General features: G+C 46.7%; 1 protein-coding gene across 1 annotated transcript in view; it reads left to right on the forward strand.

Annotated features, from left to right (window-relative positions):
* The window catches only part of robo1 (roundabout, axon guidance receptor, homolog 1 (Drosophila)), a 523895-nt gene that overhangs the window by 473841 nt on the left and 23632 nt on the right, over positions 1-26422 (forward strand). The window contains exons 21-27 of the mRNA XM_069892429.1: positions 8086-8128; positions 11478-11629; positions 14279-14614; positions 16455-16565; positions 20433-20580; positions 22527-22778; positions 24729-25150. Of these exons, the coding sequence (XP_069748530.1) occupies positions 8086-8128; positions 11478-11629; positions 14279-14614; positions 16455-16565; positions 20433-20580; positions 22527-22778; positions 24729-25150 (1464 nt within the window). The remainder of the gene's footprint in view (positions 1-8085; positions 8129-11477; positions 11630-14278; positions 14615-16454; positions 16566-20432; positions 20581-22526; positions 22779-24728; positions 25151-26422) is intronic.

A 26422-nucleotide genomic window follows, 5' to 3' on the forward strand; every position in this document is an offset into this window, starting at 1 on the left:
GCATGTGAGTGTGAGTGTGAGTGTGTGAGTGAGTGTGTGTGTGAGAGTGTGTGTGTGAGTGTGTGTGAGTGTGCATGTGAGTGTGTGTGTGCGTGTGTGTGAGTGTGTGAGTGTGTGTGAGTGTGTGTGTGAGTGAGTGTGTGTGAGTGTGAGCGTGTGAGTGTGTGTTAGTGTGAGTGTGAGCGTGTGAGTGTGTGTGTTAGTGTGTGTGTGATTGTGTGTGTGTGAGTGTGTGTGAGTGTGTGTGTGAGTGTGTGAGTGTGCATGTGAGTGTGAGTGTGAGTGTGTGAGTGAGTGTGTGTGTGAGAGTGTGTATGTGAGTGTGTGTGAGTGTGCATGTGAATGTGTGTGTGCGTGTGTGTGAGTGTGTGTGTGTGTGTGCGTGTGTGTGAGTGTGTGTGAGCGTGTGTGTAAAAAGTTTGTATGTATGCATACTTGCATGTATGTATACATGTGTGAATGTGTTTCTGTCTGTGTGTCTACACATCAGTGAGAGTAGGCATCCATGGGTGGATGTACATGAATGTGCATATGTTTGGTGTACATGTGTATGTATGTGTGTGTATGTATGAACATGTCATGAATATGTGTGCATGTGTGTGTCTGTACAGCAGTCCATGTTCGAGTCCTGTATTGTCAGAATATATACACATATATCACAGGTGTTGTGGTTAACTGTGAGTTCTTGCCCTTAATAGTCGACTGACACCCACCCCCCCCCACCCCAATTTAAGATGAGAGATTTGCCAGGCCTGCGGGTAGAGTGGTGCAGCGGGCTCTGTACAGTTTGACCCACGAGTGTGTGAACGAGATATTAACACACTCACTGCACGGGACCAGCTGGTGCACATTTGTGCCCCCAACGCGCTTAACGTTTGAATTCCTCTCTCACAGCCCCAGGAGACTGTTCACCCAAGATTCATGGAGTTACACAGCACAGAACCAGGCCCTTCAGCCCAACACCTCCATGGTGGCCAAGCTGCTTTCTCGAGAGAGTGGCACTACCTGCGTTCACCCCATGGCCCTCTGAACCTTCTCCAACTGTCCAACCTGTACAAGTGTCTCGGGAACATCATCATGGTCCCTGGGTTTGATGGAATGGTTTGGGAAAAGGCCACGTTGCTTACACACTGTCAACCCTGTCCCCAACGATCTCTCTGCCAGTTTCCACTTGCATGCGCGACTTTAATTGTTTCCCACTCTCACCTGTGCAGTCCTCCCCCTACCCCTCCATCTCTCACCTCACATCCCCCAGCACCTTGCAAAACAATTCAGTACATTCTGCTTTCTCCTATTCTGCCTGGAACCTGGTAACTATGGATACAGTTTTGCTGTTCCTTTGGATAAGCACGCTGTTACGTTTAGAGACGACAGACAAAGAGAACTGGATAACAAGGGTGCAGATTCTTGGCTTCTTGGGGAATTGAACCGGGTTTCCTGCCTTCAAGTACTGAGTTTCAGGGAAAGGTTAAACAGGTTAGGACTTAATTCCCTGGAGCATAGAAGAATGGGGGAGGGGGGGGATTTGATAGAAGTATTTAAAATTATGAAGGGGATAGACAGAGTAAATGTAGGTCGGCTTTTTCCTCTGAGGGTTAGGTGAGATACAAACCAGAGGACATGGGTTAAGGGTGAAAGGGGGGAAGTTTAGGGGGAATATGAGAGTGGTGGGAGTGTGGAATGAGCTGCCAGTTGAAGTGGTGAATGTGAGCTTAATTTTAAAATTTGGACAGGTACATGGATGGGAGAGGCATGGAGGGCAATGGACTGGGTGTAGGTCAGTGGAACTAGGCAGAAAAATGGTTTGGCACTGACTAGAAGGAAAAGGAGCCTGTTTCTGTGATGTAATGTTCTATAGTTCCATGGAAAAATGCCAGACTGAGCGGGGAACCATGTCTGATGTTGATGTGTGCAGGCAGCAGGGGTTTTCAAACAGCTGGCATGGAATGTGAGGGGAAAGGGTTCAAGGTTCACAAGGACCGTCGGGTTTACCGGGCAATTCCATGGAGAGACACTGAGCTGTGGCGCTCAGGAGGCAGTGAGACTCAGTCTTGGCAGCGATTGGAGGGGAGTGGAAGGATTAAACCCCCAAACCTGGGTGCCGAATGAAGAAATTGGTCGATCTTCCTGAAATATCGCCTGGCTTTTACTTCCCACGGATGCTGCGTGACCTGCTGAGATTCTCCAGCACTTCCTTGTGCTGCACTAGACCCCAGTGACTGCAATTTTCTTGCTCACAAGACCTTCCTCGTGTCTACTCTGATTAAGGTGCCAACTTCTCCCTATTTGCTTGAAGTTGGCCCAGATCCCTCTAAACTAGCCGTTCTGAACCTTTTTTTGTCTATGGACCCATTAGAATTCTGCACAAGGTTTATGGGGCTCCTTTAGCTCTGAAGCAGTCAAGTTTAGTTGGTTTCTTCCGTAAATGTGGGTCCCCTTAAATGTTGTGTGGCTTCCCCCCCAGGAGGCCGTACAGCCCTTGTTGAGGTGGCTGCACTCAGCTTTTCCTATCCCTGTGCCTGTCCAAAAATCATTTAGATTTGTACCTGCCTCCACCACTTCCCCAGGCAGCTCTTTCACCCTCTGCGAAAGGTCCCTTTTGAATCATTCCTCACTTACCTTAATCCTACTCCCTCTCGTTTTAGCCACAAACCATCCGCTGGAGTTAGTCGAGCAGCATCAGTGGCAGAAAAAGAATAGTCGACGTTGCAGATCGGAGCTCTTCGTTATGGCTGAGAGGACACGGGGAGAGAGTCAGTAGAATGAGGACAGGGAGGTTGGACAGAGGTCAGTGGGGGATTGGTAAGGACTTGCCCCCAGCCTGCCCCTCCTGTCCTCCATATATATTAACTATCTTCCCGGAAGCTAACAATATACACTCTCTGTTGCATCATATTGTCACAAGGGGCTTCGAAAGGGTGTTATCGAACATAGTTTGACAGCCATGCCAAATGACTTGGGGTAAAAACGCAACGCTGGAGGAACTCAGCAGGTCAAGCAGTACTTTATGTAGCAAAGATAAAGATACATAATCAACATTTCAGGCTTGAGCCCTTCATCAAGGTATAAGCAAACTGTAGGCAGGTGGCCAAACAAAGTTGGGGGGGTGGTGGGGGGGGCAGGATGAGGAGCACAGGCCCATAGGCAGGTGGATAAGGAAGGGAGGGCACAGCAGCAGGAAGGGAGATGGCTCTGTGAATGGAGAGGGAAGGGGGTGGAGAGCTGAACAAAAGACCATAGAACATTACTGCACAGAAACAGGCCCTTCAGCCATTCTAGCCTGTGCTGGACTATTTTTCTACCTAGTCCCACTGACCTGCACCCAATCCATACCCCTCACATCCATGGACCTGTCCAAATTCTTCTTAAATGTTAAAATTGAATCTGCATTTACCACTTCATCTGGCAGCTTATTCTATACTCCCACCACTCTCTGAGTAAAGAAGTTCCCCCTAAACTTTTCCCCTTTCACCCTTAACCCATGTCCTCTGATTTGTATCTCACATACACTCAATGGTAAAAGCCTGCCTTAATTTAGTATGTCTAGACCCCCACAATTTTAAATGGCTCTTTCAAATCTCCTCTCATTCTTCTTCAGAGGGATGGAGAAGAGAGGGGGAACAGGAAGTGGTCTAGCATTATCCAGGAACTCTGTTGTTAAAGCCATCTAGTTGGAGAGTGCCCAAACAGAACATTTGGTGTTGCTCCTCCAATTTGCATCTGGTCTTGGTGGGACAGTACATGAGACCATGGACAGACTTGTCAGTGCAATATTGGGGTGCAGAATTTAAATGGTTGGCCACTGGAAGATCCCTGTCGTTGATGCAGACCAGAGCATGGTTTTGGGGGCAAGCAATCAAAGGCTTAGCCCAATGGTGGGTTTTTCAGGGGCATGGTGAGAGAGCAGAGTGTGAACAGTATTCTCAGAGCTCGGGGCCCAGGCAAGTGGCGGTATGGCTGCTGGAGGTGAAGGGGGTGACATTGAGGAAAAATAGTTGGGAGAGGCAAGGAGATGGATGTAGTAGTTATCAGGTCTGAGAAGGGAAAGTCTACAGCAGAGTGTTGCTTCACCAAATGGTCTATTTAAGGGAGAGACTGGTAGATTCTTGATTAGCCAGGGCATGAAAGGTTATGGGGAGAAGTCTGGGCAGTGGGGCTGAGTGGGGAAAATGGATCAGCTCATGACTGAATGGCGGGGTAGACTCGATGGGCTGAATATTTCTGCTCCTTTGCCTTACGGTCTTATGGTGAAAGGCATGCAGATGGGACGTTTGGGCGACATGGTTAGCATAGCGGTTAGTGCGTCACAGCGCCAGTGACCCAAGTTTGAATCCGGCACTGTCTATAAGGAGTTTGTACGTTCTCCCCGTGTTTGCGAGAGTTTTACTCAGGTGCTCCGGTTTCCTCCCACCCTTCAAAATCGTATGAGGGTTGTAGATCAATTGAGTGTAATTGAGCAATAATGGGTTTTAAATGGCTGGAATTGGCTTCTACTCTGCTGTATATAAACAGTTTAAAAAATGTATTCAGTGAGCTGAGTGGTGATGGAGACGGGGCCGTGATGCAGAACCAAACAGCCTCTGTTGACTTCAATGTATTGGGGCTTTATTGGGAAATGTGGTAGGGGTGTGAAGAGGATAGGGAGTCCAGGATGGGAGCCTCATTGTGGAACGAAGCTGACGCCCACTGTCCTGTAACTATCTTCTATCCAGTGATTTGTGGGTCTGTTCTTCCTCCTTCCCGCTGTCTGATAACTTCTCTTTTGCTTCTTTCTTTCAGTCCCCTCTTTCACCTTTACACCGACAGGTAAATATGCCCGTTTGACATCTTCTGCATGCACCGCTTGTGCTTGTGATTTCCTGCCTTCCATTCCTGCAAACCTCTACTCCCACCCCCCTGGACTCCGAGGACACTCCCATGCTCCCGAAGGCGTTCAGTGTCATGACTGAACCCTGGCTGAGATTGCCCAACGCGTGGTGAGGGAAATATTTGGTGGGACACCTGATTGGTCAAATTCCGAACTACTTTCACCCCCACTCCCCCCCCCCCCCCACTCCACCATGGACACTGGGTTGGAATCTCTGGAGTCTCACTGGCTCAATCTGTTCAGCGGCATGAGGGATCCAGGAATGTTGTTAGAACCGGACAGCACAAAGGAAGAACATTTTGTTGGACCCAACTTTCTAACAGATATACCATTTCAGTCTTTGTCTTTTTCCCACTACCTTGCCACCATTTCTGGGCCTTTTGCTTCTCTCTCCATTGTGCTCATGTGACTGAGTTCATTGAAAGCTGGTTATTGTCTCATCGTCGGAGGTAATGACGGGACTTTGAGAGAATTGTCATTTTGTTTTAGCCCGAAAAACAAAACCTGATGCTGGAAATTTGAGATCAAACAAAAAGCTTTCCTCATAGAAACTCCAGTGTCTGGAGAGAGAAACAATAATTTAAAAGTTATTTTCCAAAGAGAGATGGAGCATGGTTTAAGTTGCTGAGAAGGGGAAGGAGTCAAGCGAACAAAGGGAATGCCTGTGATAGGATGGAGACCAATCGAGACTGGATGGTAGTGGTTGAGAAAGAGTTGAACTCTCTGGAGGAGGTGGATAATGCAGATGCTGAAAAACGGAAATAAAAGAGACAGGCTCCTCGAGAGGTCATCAACTGGAGGACGCAGATTTGTGATCTTTCAAGTGCCTTTTGGGCGGTGCTGTTGGTGTAGTGGTTCACACAATGCCTTTACAGTTCCAGTGATCAGGACCTAGGTTTGAATCTGATGCTGTCTGTAAGGAATTTGTACGTTCTCCCTGTGTCTGCATGGGTTTTCCCCGGGGACTCCAGTTTCCTCCCACTATTCAAAACGTACTAGGGGTGCAGGTGAATTGGGTGTAAATTGGGTAACACAGACTTGTGGGCTAGAATAGCCTGTTACCATGCTGTAGGTCTAAATTTAAATGTAAAATTCATCAAAAGGAAAAGACATAAAGAGTCCATGACCTTTGCGGCTTTTCACTGAACTCCCCTCTATCCCTTTGATCCATGAAAGGATATAGAAGCTCCCCGTGTTTAATAAGGACTTGGACGAGGACTACAAGAGCCATAAACAATTGGACTACAGATTGCCAATTAGGGAGGGGAAGTCATGGGCAGAATGGTCTTAGTTGGGGTGGCACGGTTTGCATAACATTTAGTGTGTTGCTATTACAGCGCCAGGGTTCAAATCTGGCACTGTCTGTAAGGAGTTTGTCCATTCTCCCCAGGAGCTCCAGATTCCTCCCAACCTCTAAAAGCATATGGGAGGTGTAAGTTGTATTGGGTATAATTGGGCAGCATGGGTTTAAATGACCAGAATCGGCTTCTACTATGTTGTAAATAAACACATTTTTTTTTAAATTATTCAAGACAAAGAACCATCTATCATTGGATGAATTGAGTGGGTGAGAAGGGTGACCCAATGTGGACTATGGTAACACTGGAGGCAGTGAGGTAGAATTTGACATCATTGGAACTGCACATCATTAGTACCACCAGGCCTTACTACCGTAGAGAAGGTGCTGGTTGAGCTAGTCCTTAAACTGTCACATTTCTTCTGGTGATGGTGCTCCCACAGTGCACCGGGAGAAAGACCTTGGATTTAGGCTCAGTGAATATATTTCCAGATCAGGCTGGTGTGTCAAGGTAGATTGTCTCACGTCTGAGAGGTGGTGTTAGAGGAACCTGTTGTAGATTGGTATGTGGCAGTGGATGGAATGAATGTGTAGGGCAGGGGGACAGAGTGCTGGTCCCTGATGGTGTCAACCTTCTAGATCATTAGTAGTATCACAGCTCACAGAGTGTCCACAAACCTGACATAGTTTGGAGACAGACAAAAGGCTCTGTGACATAGGGAACCGAATCATTCACCATCCGACATGTTTCTGTCGCTATGGCATTGATGAAGTTTAGCCAAAAATATACTGTATTCATAATAAATTATTTACAAAATGAAACTTGTTCAAAGCTCTTCCCACCCTTAGTTTTGTATCTATACGTTTCCATTGCTGTATATTTCTATTTACACCATTACAATCACTGAGGCACTTTGTCATTACTCCCCCTCTCTGTTGTTTGAGGGCTCATCCCTTCAGTGACTCTAGACTGTGATCCTTCCCCTCAGCGCCCTCACGTTGGCAGCACCTCAGTTCATCCTTTACCATGTACTCCTGCAGCCTGGAATGTGCCAGTTGGCAGCATTTTCTCACCGAAATCTCAGGGTGCTGAAAGACCAACAGGCTTCGGGCAGACCACAGTGTGTCTTTCCCCGAGTGGATGGTCTTCCAGCAGTTCTGGATGTCTGATTCTGCGTGCCTCCCCAGGAAAAGGCCATAAATCAGAGAGTCCTCTATCATGCTGCCACTGGGGATGAACTATGACAAGGACCCTTCATCCTCCACACACTCTTAGCACATCTGCATTCTGCAGAGGTGGATGACTGTCTTCACTCCATCGCAGTCATCTCGGGCACCACGTGCATGGGGTGATGTTCTGGTCATACTGGAAGGATCTGACTGGGATGACTCCCCTCACAACCACCCAGGCCAAGTCCTAATACTTGTTTGTGAACACTGGCGATGGGTCATTCTGTTAGATGACCTGTCAGATCAGGGAACCACCCCACCACATCTGGGGGACATTCTGATCTGACCACTGCCTGATGGAATTGTGGTCAAAGGTGTTTGTCTGGAAAAGCTTTTCCACAAAGGTGGTATAGCAAAGTCCAGCTGACTGGGATAGGTTGATGACATTTAAAAAAAAATTAAAAATAGACTTTATTCAAAGTAAATTATTTACAAAAGGACAGCTATTCAGTCCCCCAGAAGGGTTGCTGCATTCCCCTGAATGGTGCCTATTTCAACAGTGAGGGTTTGGGGGGGAAGCAACAACTTTACTGACCACAGCAAGTTCAGGGAATGGGATGAAGAGTTCCCCTTGGATAAACCTTGGGAAAGAAACCGTTGAGATTTTAAGGGTTGTGACATTTTTTTAAATTGGCTCCAATGACTCCTGTAGGGTGATGCATAACAGGAACTGCTTTATTTTTAATTACAGTGGCCTATCAGAGAGGGGGAGAGACCGTGAGCAGCGGAGCAAGGTAAATAGGGGTCTGGTTGGGAAGAACATGGTGGGGGGGGGGGGGGGGCGGATGTGGTGAGAGTGTCATTGCTTCATGGTGCATAGAATGGTATAGCCCAGGAACAAGCCCCTTCACCCCACAATATGTGCAAACACGATGCCCAAGTAAAACCAAATCTCTGCTGCCTGCATATCCCTCCATTCATAGAACATGACAGCACTGTACACACACACACACTTCATCCAGGTGCCTGTCTAAGAGACTTAAATGCCCCTAATGTTTCAGACTCCACCACCATCCCTGGCAAGGTATTCCAGGCACCCACAACTCTCTGCGTAAAATATTTATCCCCTAAACTTCCCTCCCTTCAAATACCAGGTCCCCTGGTATTTGATATTTCTGCCCTGGGAAAAAGGGATTGTCTGTTCACCTTATCTCTGCCTCTCAAAATCTTGTAGAGCTCCAAAGAGAAAACTGCCAGCTCTGTTAACCTTGCCTCATAATACTTATTTTCCAATCCAGGTAACATCCTGGTAAATCTTCCACATCTTTCCTGTAATGAGTTGACCAGAACTGAACTCAATACTCTGAGTGTGGGCTCAACAGAGATTTGTAAGTTGCAATATGACCCCTTGACTCTTAATGGAAAACCCATGCAGGTCACAAGGAGAATACATGAACTTCAGATTCTTACAGCACCGGATTTGAACCCAGGTCACTGGTGCTGTAAGAGTCTGAGATAAAAGAGGCTCAATCTATTCATCCTTTCCTGACATGTCTTTCTTGGCTTCTGCGTGTAATTTCTCTCAATATTGACCAGAAATTAAACTACACTAACCCCCACCCCCCACCAAAATGTTGCAAGGAAAGGTCAGAGACTGGATGTCCTGCAGTGAATGACTTACTGCTTAATGGCCCAAATCCTTTTCATCAGTTGCAAGGTGTGGGTGTGGATGGGAATGGAGTTCTTTTCCATCAGTACAACCCGATGTAACAGCATTCTCCAGTCTTTGGTGCAAAAACATGCAGACATACAACCAGACAGCACACAGATAGATAAATTATACATATGCAGTACGTACATACTGTACCTATATTTAAATAAATAAATCTTGTTTAATAAATAAAGTCTCGGATGTTTAGTGTGGGCAGTTCCTTTGGTCGTTCAGCATTCTCACTGCTCATGAGAAGAAGTTGATCCTCAGCCTGGTGGTGCTGGCTCTGATCTTCCTGTATCTCTTTCACAATGGGAGCAGCTGAAAGATGATGTGTGCAGGGTGGAAGGGGGTCCTCAACACTCTTCAATCAACAATCCTGGTAGATCATGTTGATGGGGGGGGGGGATGGGGGGAAGGAGATCCTAGTAATCCTCTCTACCACTCTTATGGTCCTGTGGATTGACCTCCGATACGATGCTCTACCGCAACCGTACCACAGTGTGATGCAGCCAGCCATGATGCCCTTGGTAGAGCTCCTGTAGAAAGTTGACAGGGTGGTGGCCGGTAGCCTTGCCCATCTCAATCTTCTCAGGAAGTGCAGTCACTGTTGCTCCTTCCTGGCAAGTGAGGAGATGTGTATCCACAATGGGTCTCTTGTTAAGTGGACTCTGAGGAACTTGGTGCTCTCCACTACCTAATTATTAATGTGTTGTGGAAGGTAGTCATTCCTGGTCCTCCTGAAGTCCACACTCATCTCTGTCTTGTACACTTTGAGACTCAGGTTGGTAGCCTTGCACTACATCACAAGATCTCTGTAGTGCGACTCATCGTTGTTGCTGACCACTTCCTCCCTCCACTGGTGGTGCACAGAGGCTGCAGAGTTCATCTCCCGCAAATTCCACTGCAGATCCTCCCCTGGCAACCTCAACAAGGGCAGCAGGTGCAGGAAGTCCCTCCACCTACAAGTTCCCCTTCCTTTACCCTGACCTGTTCTTTTCTCTCTAGCCCAGCCATTCTCAACCATTTTTTGACTATGGCCCCCCTTAGGACTCTGCTCAAAATTTATGGGGGCTCCTTCTCTGTGAAGCAGTCAAGTGTAGTTGGGTTTTTCCTAACTTCTACTAACTGGATACAAAAAAAATTAAAAATATTTATGTGACATGAGCTGAAAAGAAAGACCTTTACTTAAACATGCGTGTGGGGGCATCTGGGTACCATTGAGAACGGCTACTCTGGCCTTCCCCTTCCCAGTGGTCTCTCTCTTTCTACCTGTCTCCTTACCTCTCCCACCTCCTGCCTGTCACCCCTTTGTCTTTCCAAAGCTTCTTCCACCCCTTAATATAGCTGATAGCTCCTCTTCCATCAGACTATTGGCGCATCGAGTCTACTCCATTTGAATCATGGCTGAAGTGTTGCTCCTCTCATCCCCATTCTCCTGCCTTCGCCACATAATCTTTGATATCCTTACTCATTAAGAACCTATCAACCTCCTCTTTTAAATCCACCCACTAAGTATGATAAATATGCCCATTGAGAATCCCACCTTTGTTCTGACCTCATCATCTCCATCCTCTCCCCTTTGGATCCATCCCCTCCTCATCTCCATCCTCTCCTCATCTCCATCCTCTCCTCATCTCCATCCTCTCCCCTTTGGATCCATCCCTCCTCATCTCCATCCTCTCCTCATTTCCATCCTCTCCCCTTTGGATCCATCCCCTCCTCATCTCCATCCCCTCCTCATCTCCATCCCCTCCACATCTCCATCCTCTCCCCTTTGGATCCATCCCTCCTCATCTCCATCCTCTCCTCATTTCCATCCTCTCCCCTTTGGATCCATCCCCTCCTCATCTCCATCCTCTCCTCATCTCCATCCTCTCCCCTTTGGATCCATCCCTCCTCATCTCCATCCTCTCCTCATTTCCATCCTCTCCCCTTTGGATCCATCCCCTCCTCATCTCCATCCTCTCCTCATTTCCATCCTCTCCCCTTTGGATCCATCCCCTCCTCATCTCCATCCTCTCCTCATCTCCATCCTCTCCTCATCTCCATCCTCTCCCCTTTGGATCCATCCCTCCTCATCTCCATCCTCTCCTCATTTCCATCCTCTCCCCTTTGGATCCATCCCCTCCTCATCTCCATCCCCTCCTCATCTCCATCCTCTCCCCTTTGGATCCATCCCCTCCTCATCTCCATCCTCTCCCCTTTGGATCCATCCCCTCCTCATCTCCATCCCCTCCACATCTCCATCCTCTCCCATCATTCTGTCCACACCTCCATTCTGAAACAATGACTGACTATTTCTGCCCATGATACTGCCCGACCTGTTGAGTTCCTCCAGCAGCCATTGTTAGCAGAGTATCTAAGTGGCTGCGTTTAACTGTGTCGATTTTCTATTTAATCTGCTTCGTTGTGTTTCTGCTCTGCACCAGACCAGGTTTGCTGAACATTGGAGATTCGAACCAACCATGGCTGGCAGATACTTGGCCCCACACAGGAGCGGAACACAACGACTGTGGCATCAACTGCTGCACCTCTGCTCCCGCCAACAGTGATAGTAACCTTACCACCTACAGCAGGCCAGGTATGGCTCTTTCAGTGCCAAGGGCTGGTGGATGTGGCGTGAACACAAAAGCTTGCAGATTACTGTGATTGTGGTAAAAGTACAGAAATGCTGGAGGAACTCAGCAGGACACGCAGCATTCATAAGAGGTAAAGATATATCACCGACGTTTCGGGCCTGAGCCCTTCTTCAAGGTACAAGAGGATGAGTGTGTCTTCAGGGTAGGCATCCCTTGAAGAAAAATGTTGCATTACCCTTTCAGTTGTGTTTTGACTATCGTCACAGCGTCTGCAGAGTTTCGTGAAGAAGGGCTCGAGCCTGAAAGGCCGGCTATATATCTACCGTATATATGCGCTTCAAATTTTGTGGACCAATTTTTAGGGCAAAATTTAGAGGGTCGACTATTACATGCATACTACTTTAGATCTCGGTAACTACGTGTTGCTTGGGTGGGCGGGAGCACGGATGGTAAGTCTGCAGTGAGGGCATTGGGAGCTCAGATGGGTGGGTAGCCTGGGCCAAAAATACTAGGGGGGAGGGAGTTGACTTTTACACACAATATATGGAAAGTACCAGATATTTGGTCAAGAAATAAGGGGGGTTGACTTTGCCATACAGTACATCCTATGAATGCTGCAGGACCTGCAGAGATACTCCAGCATTTCTGTGTTTTTACTCGTGAATGTGGTATCATCTGCAGGAACTTGGGTTAATACGATAGTATTGTAATAAAATGGGAATCTTCTTATTGCCCCCTGTTCACTGGGATCTTCAACCCAATCTCCCATCAAAATATGATACACATTCCCTGATAACTCATTTTTTATTTACTGCTAGAACCAGAGCCACACCTGGAGTATTGTGTGGCCGTACCAAAAGGATGTGGTTACCCTGCAGATGGTGCAGTGGAGATTCACTTGGGGAAGGTGGAGAGTTTCATTTCCAAGGAGAGAGTGGATAGCAAAACAAAACTGCAGGTCAAAAGCATCTATGGGGGTAGAGGGATGGCCACCTGAGAGTGCGGAGGAGAGATGGTCTGCATAAAAAGGTGAAGGATGGTCGGTGGCTGGAGCTCACTAGCTGAAAGGGTGTTGGAGGCAGAGGCCCTCCCTGTGTGGAAACATTGCCAGGGGCAGAGCTAGAAAATCTGTGATGATCTGGGTGAGACCCTGAGAGTTGTTGAATGGGATTGTTTGTACGGATAGGATGATCTGAAGGTGCTGCCATGACTGAGGTGGCCCATTGATTGCCAGCCTCCTGTTGCAGCTTGTGTAACTATTTTTATGTAATCGCCTTATTGTAAACTTCACATTTGAGCAGAACCAGGAGAGGCTGCAGGCGCTGGAATCTGAGGATGTACAATCTGCATGAGGAACTCAATGGATCGAGCAGCATCAGTGGGAAAGGAATGAGCGATATTTCGAGCCAAAGCCCAGTTAGTGTAGTGGTTAGAGAAACTCTATTACACTGGCAATGATCTGGGTTTGAACCTGGCCCTCACTGTAGGGTGTTTGTACATTCTCCCTGTGTGGGTTTTCCCCACATGCTCTGGTTTTCTCCCACCTTCCAAAATGCACAGGGTTTTAGATCAATTAGGATGTAACTGGCAACAAATGTTTAAATGGCCAGAATTTGGCTTTTACAGTGTTGTAAATAAAATTTGAAATTTAAAAAAAATTAATTGAGAATCCATAACTCAACCTCGATAAAGTGTTCTGGCTCGAAATGTTAATCATTAGAACATTAGAAATAGGAACAGGGGTCGTCCATTCGGCCTGTCGAGCCTTCTCCACCATTCAGTGAGATCATGGCTGATCTGCTGATAGGCTCATCTCCACCAACCTGCCTTTTCCCCATATCCCTTATTTCCCCTCCTATATAAAAATCTATCCATCCTTGTCTTAGATATATTTACTGAGGTAGTCTCCACTGCTTCAATGGGCAGCGAATTCCACAGATTCACCACCTTCTGGGAAAAGCAGTTCCTCTGTCCTAAATCTACTACCCTGAATCTTCAGGCAATGTCCCCTAGTTCTGGTCTCTCCTACCAATGTAAACAACTTATCAACCTCTATCTTTAGCTATGCTTTTCATAAATTTACATTGTTTAAGACCCCCCTCATCCTTCTAAATTCCAGTGAGTACAGTCCCAGACGGCTCAATCTGTCCCCAAAGGCTAACCCCCTCATCTCTGGAATCAACCTGGTGAACCTGCTCTTCTTCAACTCTAAAGCCAGTGCATTCCTCCTCAATGAAGGAGACCAGTACTGTATGCAGTACTCCAAATGTGGCCTCACCAGTACCTTGTACAGTTGCAGCATAACCTCCCTGCTCCTAATTTCAATCCCTCTAGCAATGAAGGCCAACATTTCATTTGCCTTCTTGATCGCCAGCTGCAGCTGCAAACCAACCTTTTGCGATTCATGCACAAGCCCTCCCAAGTCCTTCCACACAGCAGTATGCTGCAATCGCTTTTCTTTTAAATAATAATCCGATCTTCCATTTTTCCTTCCAAAGTGCATAACCTCACATTCTACTTCCCCCACTAATGGTGCTCGACCTGCTGAGCTTCCCCCAATGTGGAGTGTCTAGTTTCAGCAGGCCTTGATCCACTTGAGTTGTGACGGAGGCATAACTTGACTGCCTTCTCCCTCCCTCGTGCCTCTGCAGCCGACTGCATTGCCAACTACAACAACCAGCTGGAGAACAAGCAGACCAACCTGCTGCTGCCAGAGACGGCGGTATATGGTGACATGGACCTGAGCAACAAGGTCAACGAGATGAAGACCTTCAACAGCCCCAACCTGAAGGAGGGTCGGTGCCTGAATCAGACAGCGCAGCCCACCCCGTATGCCACCACCCAGCTTATCCAGACCACCCTGGGAAACAACATGAACTCCAGTGGAATGGAACTGAATGACAAGCATTGGAAACAGGCACTGCAGACCAAACAGGAGATAGCTCCCCTGCAGTACAACATCATGGAGCAGAACAAACTCAACAAGGGTAAGGTCTGCTCACTGGATTTTGCCAGAGGTTCTTACCACAGCTCACAAGGGTCCTTCCCTCCAGTGATCTCAGCATCAGATCTAGGCTGCTGTGTCCAGTGTCACACTGGGATGATTTGTGTTCCTGCTTAGCACCTTTCAGCACCTCCACCCTCCCCTCTCCCCTTCATCCTCTCCTCTCTACCATCATGCTCACCACACCTCCATCCTCTCCTCTCCATCCCATCATCCCTTCCCTCTCCACCCTCTCCTCTCCCCCTTCATCCTCTCCACCATCATGCTCACTACACCTCCATTCTCTCCTCTCCAACCCATCATCCTTCCCCTCTCCTCTCCCCTTCATCCTCTCCACCATCATGCTTACCACACCTCCATCCTCTCCTCTTTCCCCTCTCCCCTTCATCCTCTCCTCTCCCTCCTTCACCCACTCCTCAGCCCACCTCCATCCTCTCCCACCTTGGGCAGGATGATCAGTGTAACAGTGCAATCTGTTAGAGCGCCAGTGATCAGAACCGGGGTTCAAATCCCACACTGTCTGTAAGGTGTTTGCACGTTCTTCTCGTGTCTGCGTGGGTTTTCTATGGGCATTCCGGTTTCCTCCCATCATTCAAGGTTGAGGAGTAATTGGGTGGCACAGGCTTGTGGGCCAAATGGCCTGTTACCGTGCTGCATTTCTAAATTTAAATTTAAACTTAAAAAATCACCCTCCTCTCCCCACCTCCATTTGATCCTCTATCATCTTTTCTCCCACTTCCATTCTCTCTCTCCCATGTTCATCCTCTCCTCTTCTAACTTTTAAATTGTAGGATGAAGAGCCTGTTACATGCTGTATGATTAAATTAAATATAAAGGGATATTCAAATATTCATCATTGCATTGAGCATCAGAAAAACAAATCTGAAGGTTCTGTAGGGCAAACAAAACATTTGGTTGCCCAGGAGCAATTGAGGGGTGGGGTAGCATGGGAAGGATAAAGATCTGTTGGAAAGAAACTGTTCTTCACCCTAGAGGTGCTGGACTTCTCAAGGTTCAGTACCTTCTGCCCAAAGGTAGCAGTCCATGCCCTGCTAGGTGGTGTTCCGGGTTAGTTCCATTTTCCTGTATTTGTCCATATCTACTAAACCCTTCCTCTCCACCCATCACTCCCCTGCCTCTCATCTTCCAACCCACACCTGGCTCCAACTGTCCTTCCACCCCTCCTTGAGCAGGTAAATGAGGTATTGAGTAGATGTGAGTTACATTAACAGATTTTCCACACTGTTCTTGGAGAATTAAAACTGTTGATAAAGAATAGGTGATATGTTGTGAAGGCTAGAAATGACCAATGTTGCTTTAGCATCCAGTTTATTCATGTGACCTCACACAACGATCATTGCTGGCAAGAGTTTTCATCTACATTGGCTTTCATATCTCCCAAATGAACTGCTTTTAATAACCTGTAACAAATTGATAAGCACATCTGTCCTGTCAGCTTACAGATGCGAGCCAAACAAGCCTGACTGAGCAACCAGGCACAATGTCCCACAGTTCCAGCTGATAACCCCCCTCATCCTCAAAGTCAAGTAACATGGATGTCCTAAAAAGTAGACATGATTCCACTTTCAGCCCATCAAAACTAGATGAAAGACAGAACAATATCATGGTGTAAATGAGGGGACAAATATCGACTCTGCCACCCATGCTGTCCCTGCCCTGCGAGTGTGTGATGGGACAGTGTAGAGGGAGCTTAACTCTGTATCTAAGCCGAGTGCGCTCTCTCTCTCTGGTGAATGTGTGGCCAGTGAGGGATGGGCTCTCACTTCAATATCTCATTGTTAACCATCTGACTTTACTTTCAGATTATCGACTTGTGGAGCCCAGCAGCATTCCCACAATTCCTTACAACCAGTCGAGTGACCATGGGACAGGAGGATCTTATAACAGCTCAGATCGAGGCAGCAACACATCTGGTTAGTAACCACCTCACTTGACCAGATATTCCAGAGAATTAACAGATTTTCAGACAATCAGTATATGATTGGGTGGTGGAACGTTCAAAATGTGTGATGATTAGTGTGTGGTCTGAGGAGGCTGGGAGAGGGAACAGAGTGCAGGGATTTGTGGATAAGGTGAAACTCGGAATGGACAGTATAGTGTCTCCGTGCTGTAAATGCAATGCGGCTGGCCATAGAATCCAACAGAATGGATCTTCCTATTAAGGGGTTGACAGCATCTTTATCCCAGAGTAAAATGTTGAATACATGCATTTAAGGTAATGGCAAAGTTTTAGCGAGATCTAGCAGGGAAATTATAGAGAGTGGTGGTTGCCTGGAAAGTTTGCCAGAGGTAGTGGTGGACACAGGTATGATAGTGGCTAAGAGTCTTCTGGGTGACACATAAACATGCAGGGATGGAGGAGTATGGTTTGTTTGCAGGCAGCAGACATTTAGTTTAAGTTGGCATTGTGTTCAGCTCAGAGATTGTCGGCCTGTTAAAATATTTAATATACTAATAGGTTATGTTGTCCATGTAATGTAGGCCAGAGTTCATGCCCTCCACCCCACCACCTTAACATCATGCACCCATTCCATTTCTGCTTCTCGGTGGAATTTTTACCTCCACACCACATCCCATGCAAACTCACTCCTGGATAAAGCAGGAGTTGCGGTCAATCATCCTACAATCCCTGTTTTTTTGGAGGTTGGGAGGAAACAAGAGCACCTGGAGGAAACCCACACAGGTCATGGGGTGAATGCAGACAGTCAGCACGTGCAATTCTGTTACGGGACCAGGGTTCGAATCCCACACTGTCTGTCAGGAGTTTGTGGATTCTCCCCATGTCTGCGTGGGTTTCCTCCCACCTTTTAAACCTACCAGAGGTGTCGGTCGTTTGGGTGTAATTGGGCTACACAGGCTCGTGGGTCAACAGGGCCTGTACCATGCTGTATGTCTAAATTAAAATCGTTTGGGTGTAATTGGGCTACACAGGCTCGTGGGTCAACAGGGCCTGTACCATGCTGTATGTCTAAATTAAAAAAAAATAAGCACTGAATTCAAACCCAGTTTGCTGGCGCTCTAATAGCATTGTGCTACCTCTGTCACCCTGTTCTCTTTGTTGGCCAGAGTTTAAAATTGTGTCTTCAATTAAAGCCACACATTATAGCACAGGAACAGCCCAGCATGTCTGGGCTAATTTGATCGCTGTGTGTGGGATCTTGCTGTGCATACATTGGCTGACATGTTTGCTGTATTAGAATATTGACTACATTTAGGAATGCACTTCATTTACTGGAGGATAAATTGGACACTCAGTGGTCAGAGAAGGCACAAGGTAAATGCAGAGAGAAATATTAGATGCAAATATGAAATAGGTGCCAAGTCAAAATTCCTTTTTGTCTTGACACCTATTTTATATTTAAGATGAATACTCCTCTCTACATTTAACCTATCAGCCTTTCTCAGAAGTCCTCAGTCACCCCTCACCCCTCTTGATTCTAGAACCAGATCAATTCTGCAAAACAACCACATTACTATGCATCTCCTCGTTGTTCTGTCTGTCCTTCGGAGTGGTGTCGTCGTAGAATGTTCATCCATCATTAATTGCCCATTGCTTTTCATGGATGCTCCCCGGCCTGCTGAGTTCCTCCGGCATTTTATGTGTTGCACTAGAATATTTTTCCCTAAGTTTATTTTTCACATTATACCTGGTACAGTGAGATGTAAAAACACCAAAATGCTGGAGGAACTCAACCGGTCTCACAGCATCCATAGGAGGTAAAGATATAACTGATGTCTAGGGCCTGAGCCCTACTTCAAGTAAAATGTGGGCAGATGCCTGATTTAAAAGGGCAGGGGGAGGAGTACAGACAAAAGGCACTAATTGGATATGGAGAGGCAGCCAGGAGAGAAGAAAGTGAGAATTGATTGGGGTGGGGGTGCTTCTGGGAATGCAGAGCTGGAGTAAAGGAGACAGGGACAAGGGAAGAGTGCTAGAGGATGGGGGTAGGTGGGAGGAGGTAACAAAAACTGGTCTAACAGATCAACACCAACATTCAGACCACCATACAGTGCAGAAGAACAAGAGCACAATTAGAGAATAAACAATTGCAAAGAGCAAAAAGGAACCAATTTAGCATCAAGCAAGTGCAGTGCGAGAGCACTGTAGTGGGGTTCATTCAGGAGCCTGATGCCTGTGAGGAAGAAACTGTCTTTAAGGCTGTCGGTGGGTGCTTTCATGCTCGAGACTTCTCCCCAATGGGAGAAGGTTTTGAAGGGCCCTTCAGTGTGTCGGCTGCTTTTTCCCCAAGCAGTGGGAGGTGTACATGGGGGTCTATAGAGGGGAGGGAAGTGTGTGATGTTCTGAGCTGCCTTCACCACCTTCTGCAGCTTCTTTCAATCTTGAGTAGAGCAGCTCCTGCAAGGAATTTGGAGAGATTAAGTTGGACCAAATAACATTTTCTGGTGCTTGGAAAAAGAATCCCATTACATGGATAAAATTGAGAGAGGGATAGATAAGGTGGGTGCTTGAAAGGATATTGCTGGAGTTCTTAAAATCTTCAGGCATCATCTCAGAACTGGCCACTTAGGACTGAGATGAAACCCCTTCATTCAGAAGGGTGTAAACCAAATGGAATAGTGCATCCCAGAGAGCTGTGGCTGTTGAATTGTTGAGAGCATTCATGGTTAAGATTGGAGGAAAGTTGTCAGATGTTGGCTGCTCCAAAGGGTTGTGAGCATCAGCTTGAGGCTGGAGATTTCTGGAATCGAGCTGATGCCTTACAGAGCACATGAAGCAGCAGACCAACATTCCACTCGTCCTATATTGTGCCTTCTACAGTTCATCAAGTTCGGGAGATCTAGCCAAGGTGGGACGTGCATGGTAAATCACTGAGGAGTGCAGAAGAACAGAGGGATTTGCGAATACAGATAAGTCATTCCCTGAAAGTGCTGTCACAGGTAGATAGAGTCGTAAAGAGAGCCTTTAGTACGTTGGCCTTCATAAATGTCTGGTCCCTCAGGACAATATCATTAAGCTGGAAAGGATGGTATTGTTAACAGCAAGGAAGGATCTGGACCAGCTTGAAAAATGGGCTGCAAAATGAGAGATGGAATTTAAATCAGACAAGTGTGAGATGTTGAATTTTGCAAGACAAGGTAGGTGAACAGTAGGATGCTGAGGAGTGCAGTAGAACAGAAGGATCTAGGAAGACAGATGCATAATTCTCTGAAAGGGACATCACGGGTAGATAAGGTTGTAAAGAGCTTTGGAGCATTGAATAAGAAGTTGAGATGTTATGATGAAATTGTATCATACATTGGTGAATCCAAATTTGGAGTTGTCGTCATCTAACTACAGGAAAGATATCAATAAGATTGAAAGTGCAGAGAAGATTGGACATTGCTGGGACTTGAGGAACTGAGTTACAGGGAAAGGTTAAACAGGTGAGGACTTTATTTGCTGGAGCATAAAAGAATGGGGGGGTGATTATGAGGGGTAGAGATGGAGTAAATGCAAGCAGGCTTTTTCCAAACAGAAGTTGGGTGAGATAAGAATTAGAGATAAAAGTGAGATGTTTAAAAGGAACACGAAGGGAAACTTCTTCATGCAGAGAGTGGTTGGAGTGTGAAAATAACTGCCAGCTGAAGTGGTGAATATAGATTCGATTTTGATATTTAATAAACATTTGGATAGGAGTGGCATGGAAGAATATGGTCTGGGTGCAGGTTTATGGGACTATCAGAATAGTTTGGCATGGACTAGATGGACTGAAGAGCCTGTTTTTTAAGCCATATGGTTCTATGGAAGCCCTCAATCTCTAATTGTATTCTCTGTCCAGGGAGCCAGGGCCACAAAAAGAGTGGGCGAACGCCAAAGTTGCCCAAACAGGGTGGCATGAATTGGGCAGACCTCTTGCCCCCACCTCCAACGCACCCACCTCCTAGCACAAGTAATCCCGAGGAGTACGGCCTTGCCACAGAGGACAGGTAGGCACTCGTGTGTCTGAGCAACCCTCCCTTCTGACTGCGTGTGCTCCGGTTTTTGTGGGGATCGTGATTCTATCGGGACCCAGTGCTCCTGCATGTTCCCCCTAATGTTCCCTTTTAAACATTTCACCTGAAATGCACGAGTGCCTTTTATCTGGCATACACATCAGGTGGACACTCTTATAATTGCTGGGATGTCAGAATCCCTGACCCATGGTTTCATAGAGTTGTTCAGCATAGAAAAAGACCCTTTAGTCCTTCACATCCTGGCAGCAATGATGGCAACACTTACAGGCCTCAGTGAATACTACCTGTGGCACTGACCTCCACCATTAGGAAATGGTTCAAGTGTCTGATGATGGAAGGCATCAAAGCACAACTGCCAGAGACACTGAACCCATTTCAATTCACATTTAAAAAGAAGCCATTTCTCGGATGACACTATAACCCTGTATCTCCACTCCATCCTGACCCACCTGGAGAACAACACCTCCTGCGCCAGGCAGCTGTTCATCGACTTCAGCTCGGCATTTAATAGGATTGTTCTTCAGAGCGAACAAGGTCGAGAAGAAGTCCTTGCTGGGAACCAACACACCCTTCTCTGCAACTAGATTTTGGACTTCCTAACGGAAAGACTGCAGTCTTTCCAGGTCGGTAGCAGAATGTCAAGCCCTGGCATGCCTCAGGGCTGTGTGCTCAGACCACTACTGACCCATGACTGCATCGCCAGATACAGCTGCCACAGTGTCATCCAGTTTGCTGATGACGCAACAGTTGTCGGCCTCATCAACAACAACGACGACGATGAGTTGCACTACAAACAGATGGAAAATCTCGTGAAATGGTGCGAGTGTAACAACCTGAGTCTCAACATGGGCAAGACGAAGGAGAGGATTGTGGACTTCAGAATGAGATAAAGTTTCAGAGCCAGCTGAACAACTATTAAACTGCTAACACTAACCATCCTAGACTTTCAATTACTATGCATGTCTGTGTATACAGACAGATGGATAACATACATACACACAACATTGATTCTTGTCCTGCTTATGTATTGTTTTTCTGTGCATTGTGTCTGCATGTTCTGCACAGAGGACCAGAGAATGCTGTTTCGTCGGGTTGTACTTGAACCTGATCCATGCTGACCCTTTTATCCTTCCACATTAAATGGGAGAGATTGCAGAAGCTGGAAGACAGGAGACACCTCCAAAGTGCTCCCCCACCTCCCCACCCTTTTACTCTAACATCGATCTGTTTCTTGCTGCTCTCAATTTGGGGGTTTTGGCCTGAAACGTTGACTGTCTACTGAGGGATATAGACAGAGTTAATACATGCAGGCTTTTTCCAGAGGGTAGGTGAAATGCAAGCCAGAGGACATGGGCTAAGGGGGGAAAAGCAGAGAAGTTTAAAAGAAATGTGAGATGTTTAAAGAGAACATGAAGGGGAACTTCTTCACTCGGAGAGTGGTGGAATTGTGGAATGAGCTGACAGTTGAAATGGTGAATGTGGGTTCAATTTTGACATTAAAGAAAAATCTGGACAGTTCAAGAGGCCTGGTCTGGATTCAGGTTTGTGGGACGAAGCAGAATAATAGTTTAACACAGACAAGAAGGGCCGAAGGGTCTGTTTCTGTGATGTAATGTTGTATGATTCTGTGGATAAGATTAGAAGGTTGTGGGCCAATGCAGGAAATTTGTCTGGCTCAGTAGGCATCCATGTCAGTGTGGAAGTTGGGCTAAAGGGCCTGTATAACTCAATGACTATAAATGAACCAACACATACCCAAGGTTCAGGAATGTTGACTGACCATTTCTCTCTACACCTGACACTTAGAGTCTCAGGATTGCAGCATCTGCAATCCTTTTTCTTTCTCAACCAGCAATCTCACAATGGGCAGAATGGCATCAAGCCACAGGTTTTGTGATTTCCTGTACTCTGTTGTTCAGTTACAGTCGGGATGGATTGTGTCCTATGCCACCGGCCAGGATGTACCTGCAGCAGGACGAGCTAGAGGAGGAGGAGGAGGATGAACGGGGTCCCACTCCGCCCATCCGAGGGGCAGCTTCATCCCCAGCTGCTGTGTCCTACAGCCACCAGTCCACGGCCACCCTGACACCCTCACCCCAGGAAGAGCTTCTGCCCACATTGCATGACAGCCAGGAGAACCTGGCCCTTATCCCCACTGCCTCCGATCGCAGGTAACGATACAGGAGGGTCCACCCATGCAGAGCATACGCACAGTACTGCGGTGAACTGAGATTCACTGGTGATGGGTTATACGGATGGCTGGCTCCAACCCCATCTACCCATATATAACCCTGGTTTCCCACCTAAACCCGAAGCCCTTCTGAAGACCCTACCCTCAGTTACAAGCTAATAAAAACATGTTCTCCTTCCATTTGTGAGAGCTTTTATTCACACTACAAGTACTCACATTCACTTATGCAGTTACAAACTAACAACCTGCTCCCACCCCTCTCCATCAGCACTGTTTTCCTTGAACTCCCTCATGTTTTTCCAGCTTTCACTTCACTGAGGTCTTCTATCATTCTCTCACCTCCGAGAACAAACCCTAGATTATTGAACATTTCCTCATAGGGTAAACCTGCCAGCACTGTTTCAGCAAACAAGAGATAATCACGTTCCTGATGAAGGGCTCAGGCCCTAAACATCAATAAACTTTTACTTCCTACAGATGCCGGTTGACTTTCTCTGAACTTGAGTATAATTATTTGGGTGAAGCCTTTTTGTATTCCTTTATTTTGAAAATTTAGCATATAGCACAGTAACAGGCCCACAAGCCCATGCTGCCCAATTACACCCAATTGGCCTACAACTCCTGTATGTTTTGAGGGAGGGTTGAAACCAGATCCCCAGGGAAAATCCACGCAGACTCTGGGAGAACGTACAAACTCCCAACAGACAGCACTGGATTCAAACCCAATTCAAACAGCATTGCACTAATTTTTCCAACCCAATACTTTTGACAGTTGCAGTTGTTTTATTTCTTGGGAAGGAGATATTAATGCAGGTACAGAGTTGCTTGTGCAAGAAGGACATCAGTTTCTTGCTTGGGGATAGTTGGAGGACAGTGAAATCTTAATTGAAAAATGGTCAGGACCAGGCCTAATTCAGATAAACAGGTTTTTTCGGAGAACTGGCATTTTTTTTTTTAAAAAAACACCCCAGTAGCAACAGCAAATCACTTGCAACAGTGGTTAAAGCATTAAAATGATGGCCACTGGCGATCACTGAAACAAACCCACTGAGACCTAGCTTGTGCCAAGAGCTGGAGGTTTCCGCTCCTACCCAGGAGTTTGAGGTCCACACTGCTACTAGCAACATGTCCCTGGTCGGTTTAGCTCCAAAAATAATTTGGATAAATAAAAATTTATGAATTGTTTTGGATATCCTCATTTATCTGAAATTTTTTTTTAAAATTTTGGATAAATGAGTAATTTGGAGAATCTGATTTTGGATAATCAGTTGTACTGTATTTCAGTTACACACCATTTGCACATTCAAATTATAATACAATCATCACCATTCAGTATGCCCTTGATCCCGTGGTACCCACAGATCCTGGAAATCCCTCATCGTACCTGTGGACACTGCATGCTCCTTCGCCAGGAACAGACATAACCCTGAAAGATCGGCAACAAATTAAACCTTCCCTACCTCAACCCTATATATTTCTTGTATCCATATGCCTGTCGAAGAGTCCCTATTTTACCAGCCTCCACCACAACTCCCAGCAATGCATTCCAGGCTACCACCACTCTTGGGTACAAAAACTTAACTGATGACTCCCCTAAACTTTCCTCCCCTCAGCTTATAGATAGCCTCTGCTTTGCTAGTCTCATCCCAGGAAAAAAGTGTTGCCTGCCACCCCTATCTATGCCTCTCCTAATATTGTAGAAATCTATTAAGTTACCTCTCATCCTTCATCATTCCAAAGATAAAAGTCCCAGCTCTGTTAAACTTGCCTCATAAGGCACATTTTCCATCCACATCCTTCCTGTAATGAGACAGCTAGAATGGAACATACCAAACCCTTGATTGCCCACTCCTTGACCCTTGAATGGCCACTTGGCCAGCTGTGGTGTGTCCAAAACTGTGTCTAATGTGGGTGTCTATTTTTCTGCAAGGAGGCACCCCATCAGTCCGCCCCCACCACCAAGACCCATTTCCCCCACACACACGTACGGCTACATCTCTGGTCCGCTGGTCTCCGACATGGAAACAGATGCCCCTGAGGAGGAGGAGGAGGAAGAGGAGGAGGAGTTGGAGGTGGCCAAAGTGCACACACGCCGGCTTCTATTGCACGGACTGGAGCAGACGCCGTCCTCCAGCATGGGGGACCTGGAGAGTTCCGTCACCGGCTCCATGATCAACGGTTGGGGCTCGGCCTCCGAAGAGGATGGCAACAGCTCAAGTGGGAGATCCAGTGCTGTCAGCTCCTCCGATGGTTCCTTCTTCACAGATGCTGACTTCGCACATGCTGTAGCTGCAGCTGCTGAGTATGCAGGGCTGAAGGTGGCCCGGCATCACGCGCAGGACACAGCAGCAGGTATGTACGATGTACTCCCTCTACACTGTCCCATCACACTCCCAGCGCAGGGACAGCATGGGGTTAGATACAGAGTGGAGCTCCCTCTACACTGTCCCATTAAAATCATGAGGGACATAGATAAGGTGACTACTCCTTTTCTTAGGGTAGAGGAGTTTAAAACTAGAGGGGATAGATATAAGGGAGGGGAAAGATTATAAAGGGTGCTGGGTGGTGGTTAGAAGACCATAAGACAGGAGCAGAAATAGGCTCTTTAGCCCATTTCTGCCCTGCCATTCAATCTTGAACTGATCCATTTTGCCACTGCCCAGCCTTCACCCCACAACTTTTTAATCCCCTGGCTAATCAAGAACCTATGATTCTTTGATTTAAATGCACCTAATGACCTGGCCTCCACAACCACCTGTCACAACAAATTCCACAGATTCACCACCCTCTGGTTTAAGAAATTCCTCTGCATCTCTATTCTAAGCAGATGCCCTTCAATCCTTCAGTTGAGCCTTCTTGTCCTATACTTTCCAGCATGGAAAGAACCTTCCTACATTTACTCTGTCCATCAACATTCAAAATGTTTCAATGAGATCCTCCCTCATTCTCCTAAAATCCAACAAGTACAGGCCATGACCTGTCAAATGTTCATCAGATGAACCTCCTTTGAACCCTCTCCATTGTCAGCACATCCTTTCTCAAAGGAGGAGCTCAAAACTGCACACAATACTCCAAGTGAGGTCTCACCAGTGCCTTTGTTTCTGTATAATTGTACTGGTTTTTAAAAATTTGGACAGGGGCTTGAATAGGATGGGTTTAGAGGGTTATGGGCTGAATATAGACAATTCAGACTACCTAACCCTATATGGAAGGTCCTGTTTCTATGATGGAGATATCCATGGTTCGAAGGCCATTGGTGTTTGTGCCACCTGGGTCCCAAAACCGGAGTGCTGAATCTTCATTGTACTCACTCCACACTAGTGGACCTTGAAACATAGAACAGTACAGCCCAGGTTATGAACCTTCCACCCACATGTCTGAATATGATGTCCAAATCAAACTAATGTTTAATAAACACCAAAACTGTTTGCATTACTGTGAAAATTTATCCTCATCACCACTGTGGCAACACCAGCACTTCAAGGCACCTCACCACAACCTTCTCCAAAGCTTTCAAGTGCATTCCAAGGGACACTCTGAAGCTCGGTGCAGACAGCACAAAGGCTTTGTGGGGAAGGACCAGTCTTTCTGGGAATTGAATGGCTGGGATCAGTGGAGAAGCTC

Source organism: Narcine bancroftii, chromosome 7, assembly GCF_036971445.1.
Source record: "Narcine bancroftii isolate sNarBan1 chromosome 7, sNarBan1.hap1, whole genome shotgun sequence".
Classification (NCBI taxonomy): Eukaryota; Metazoa; Chordata; class Chondrichthyes; order Torpediniformes; family Narcinidae; genus Narcine; species Narcine bancroftii.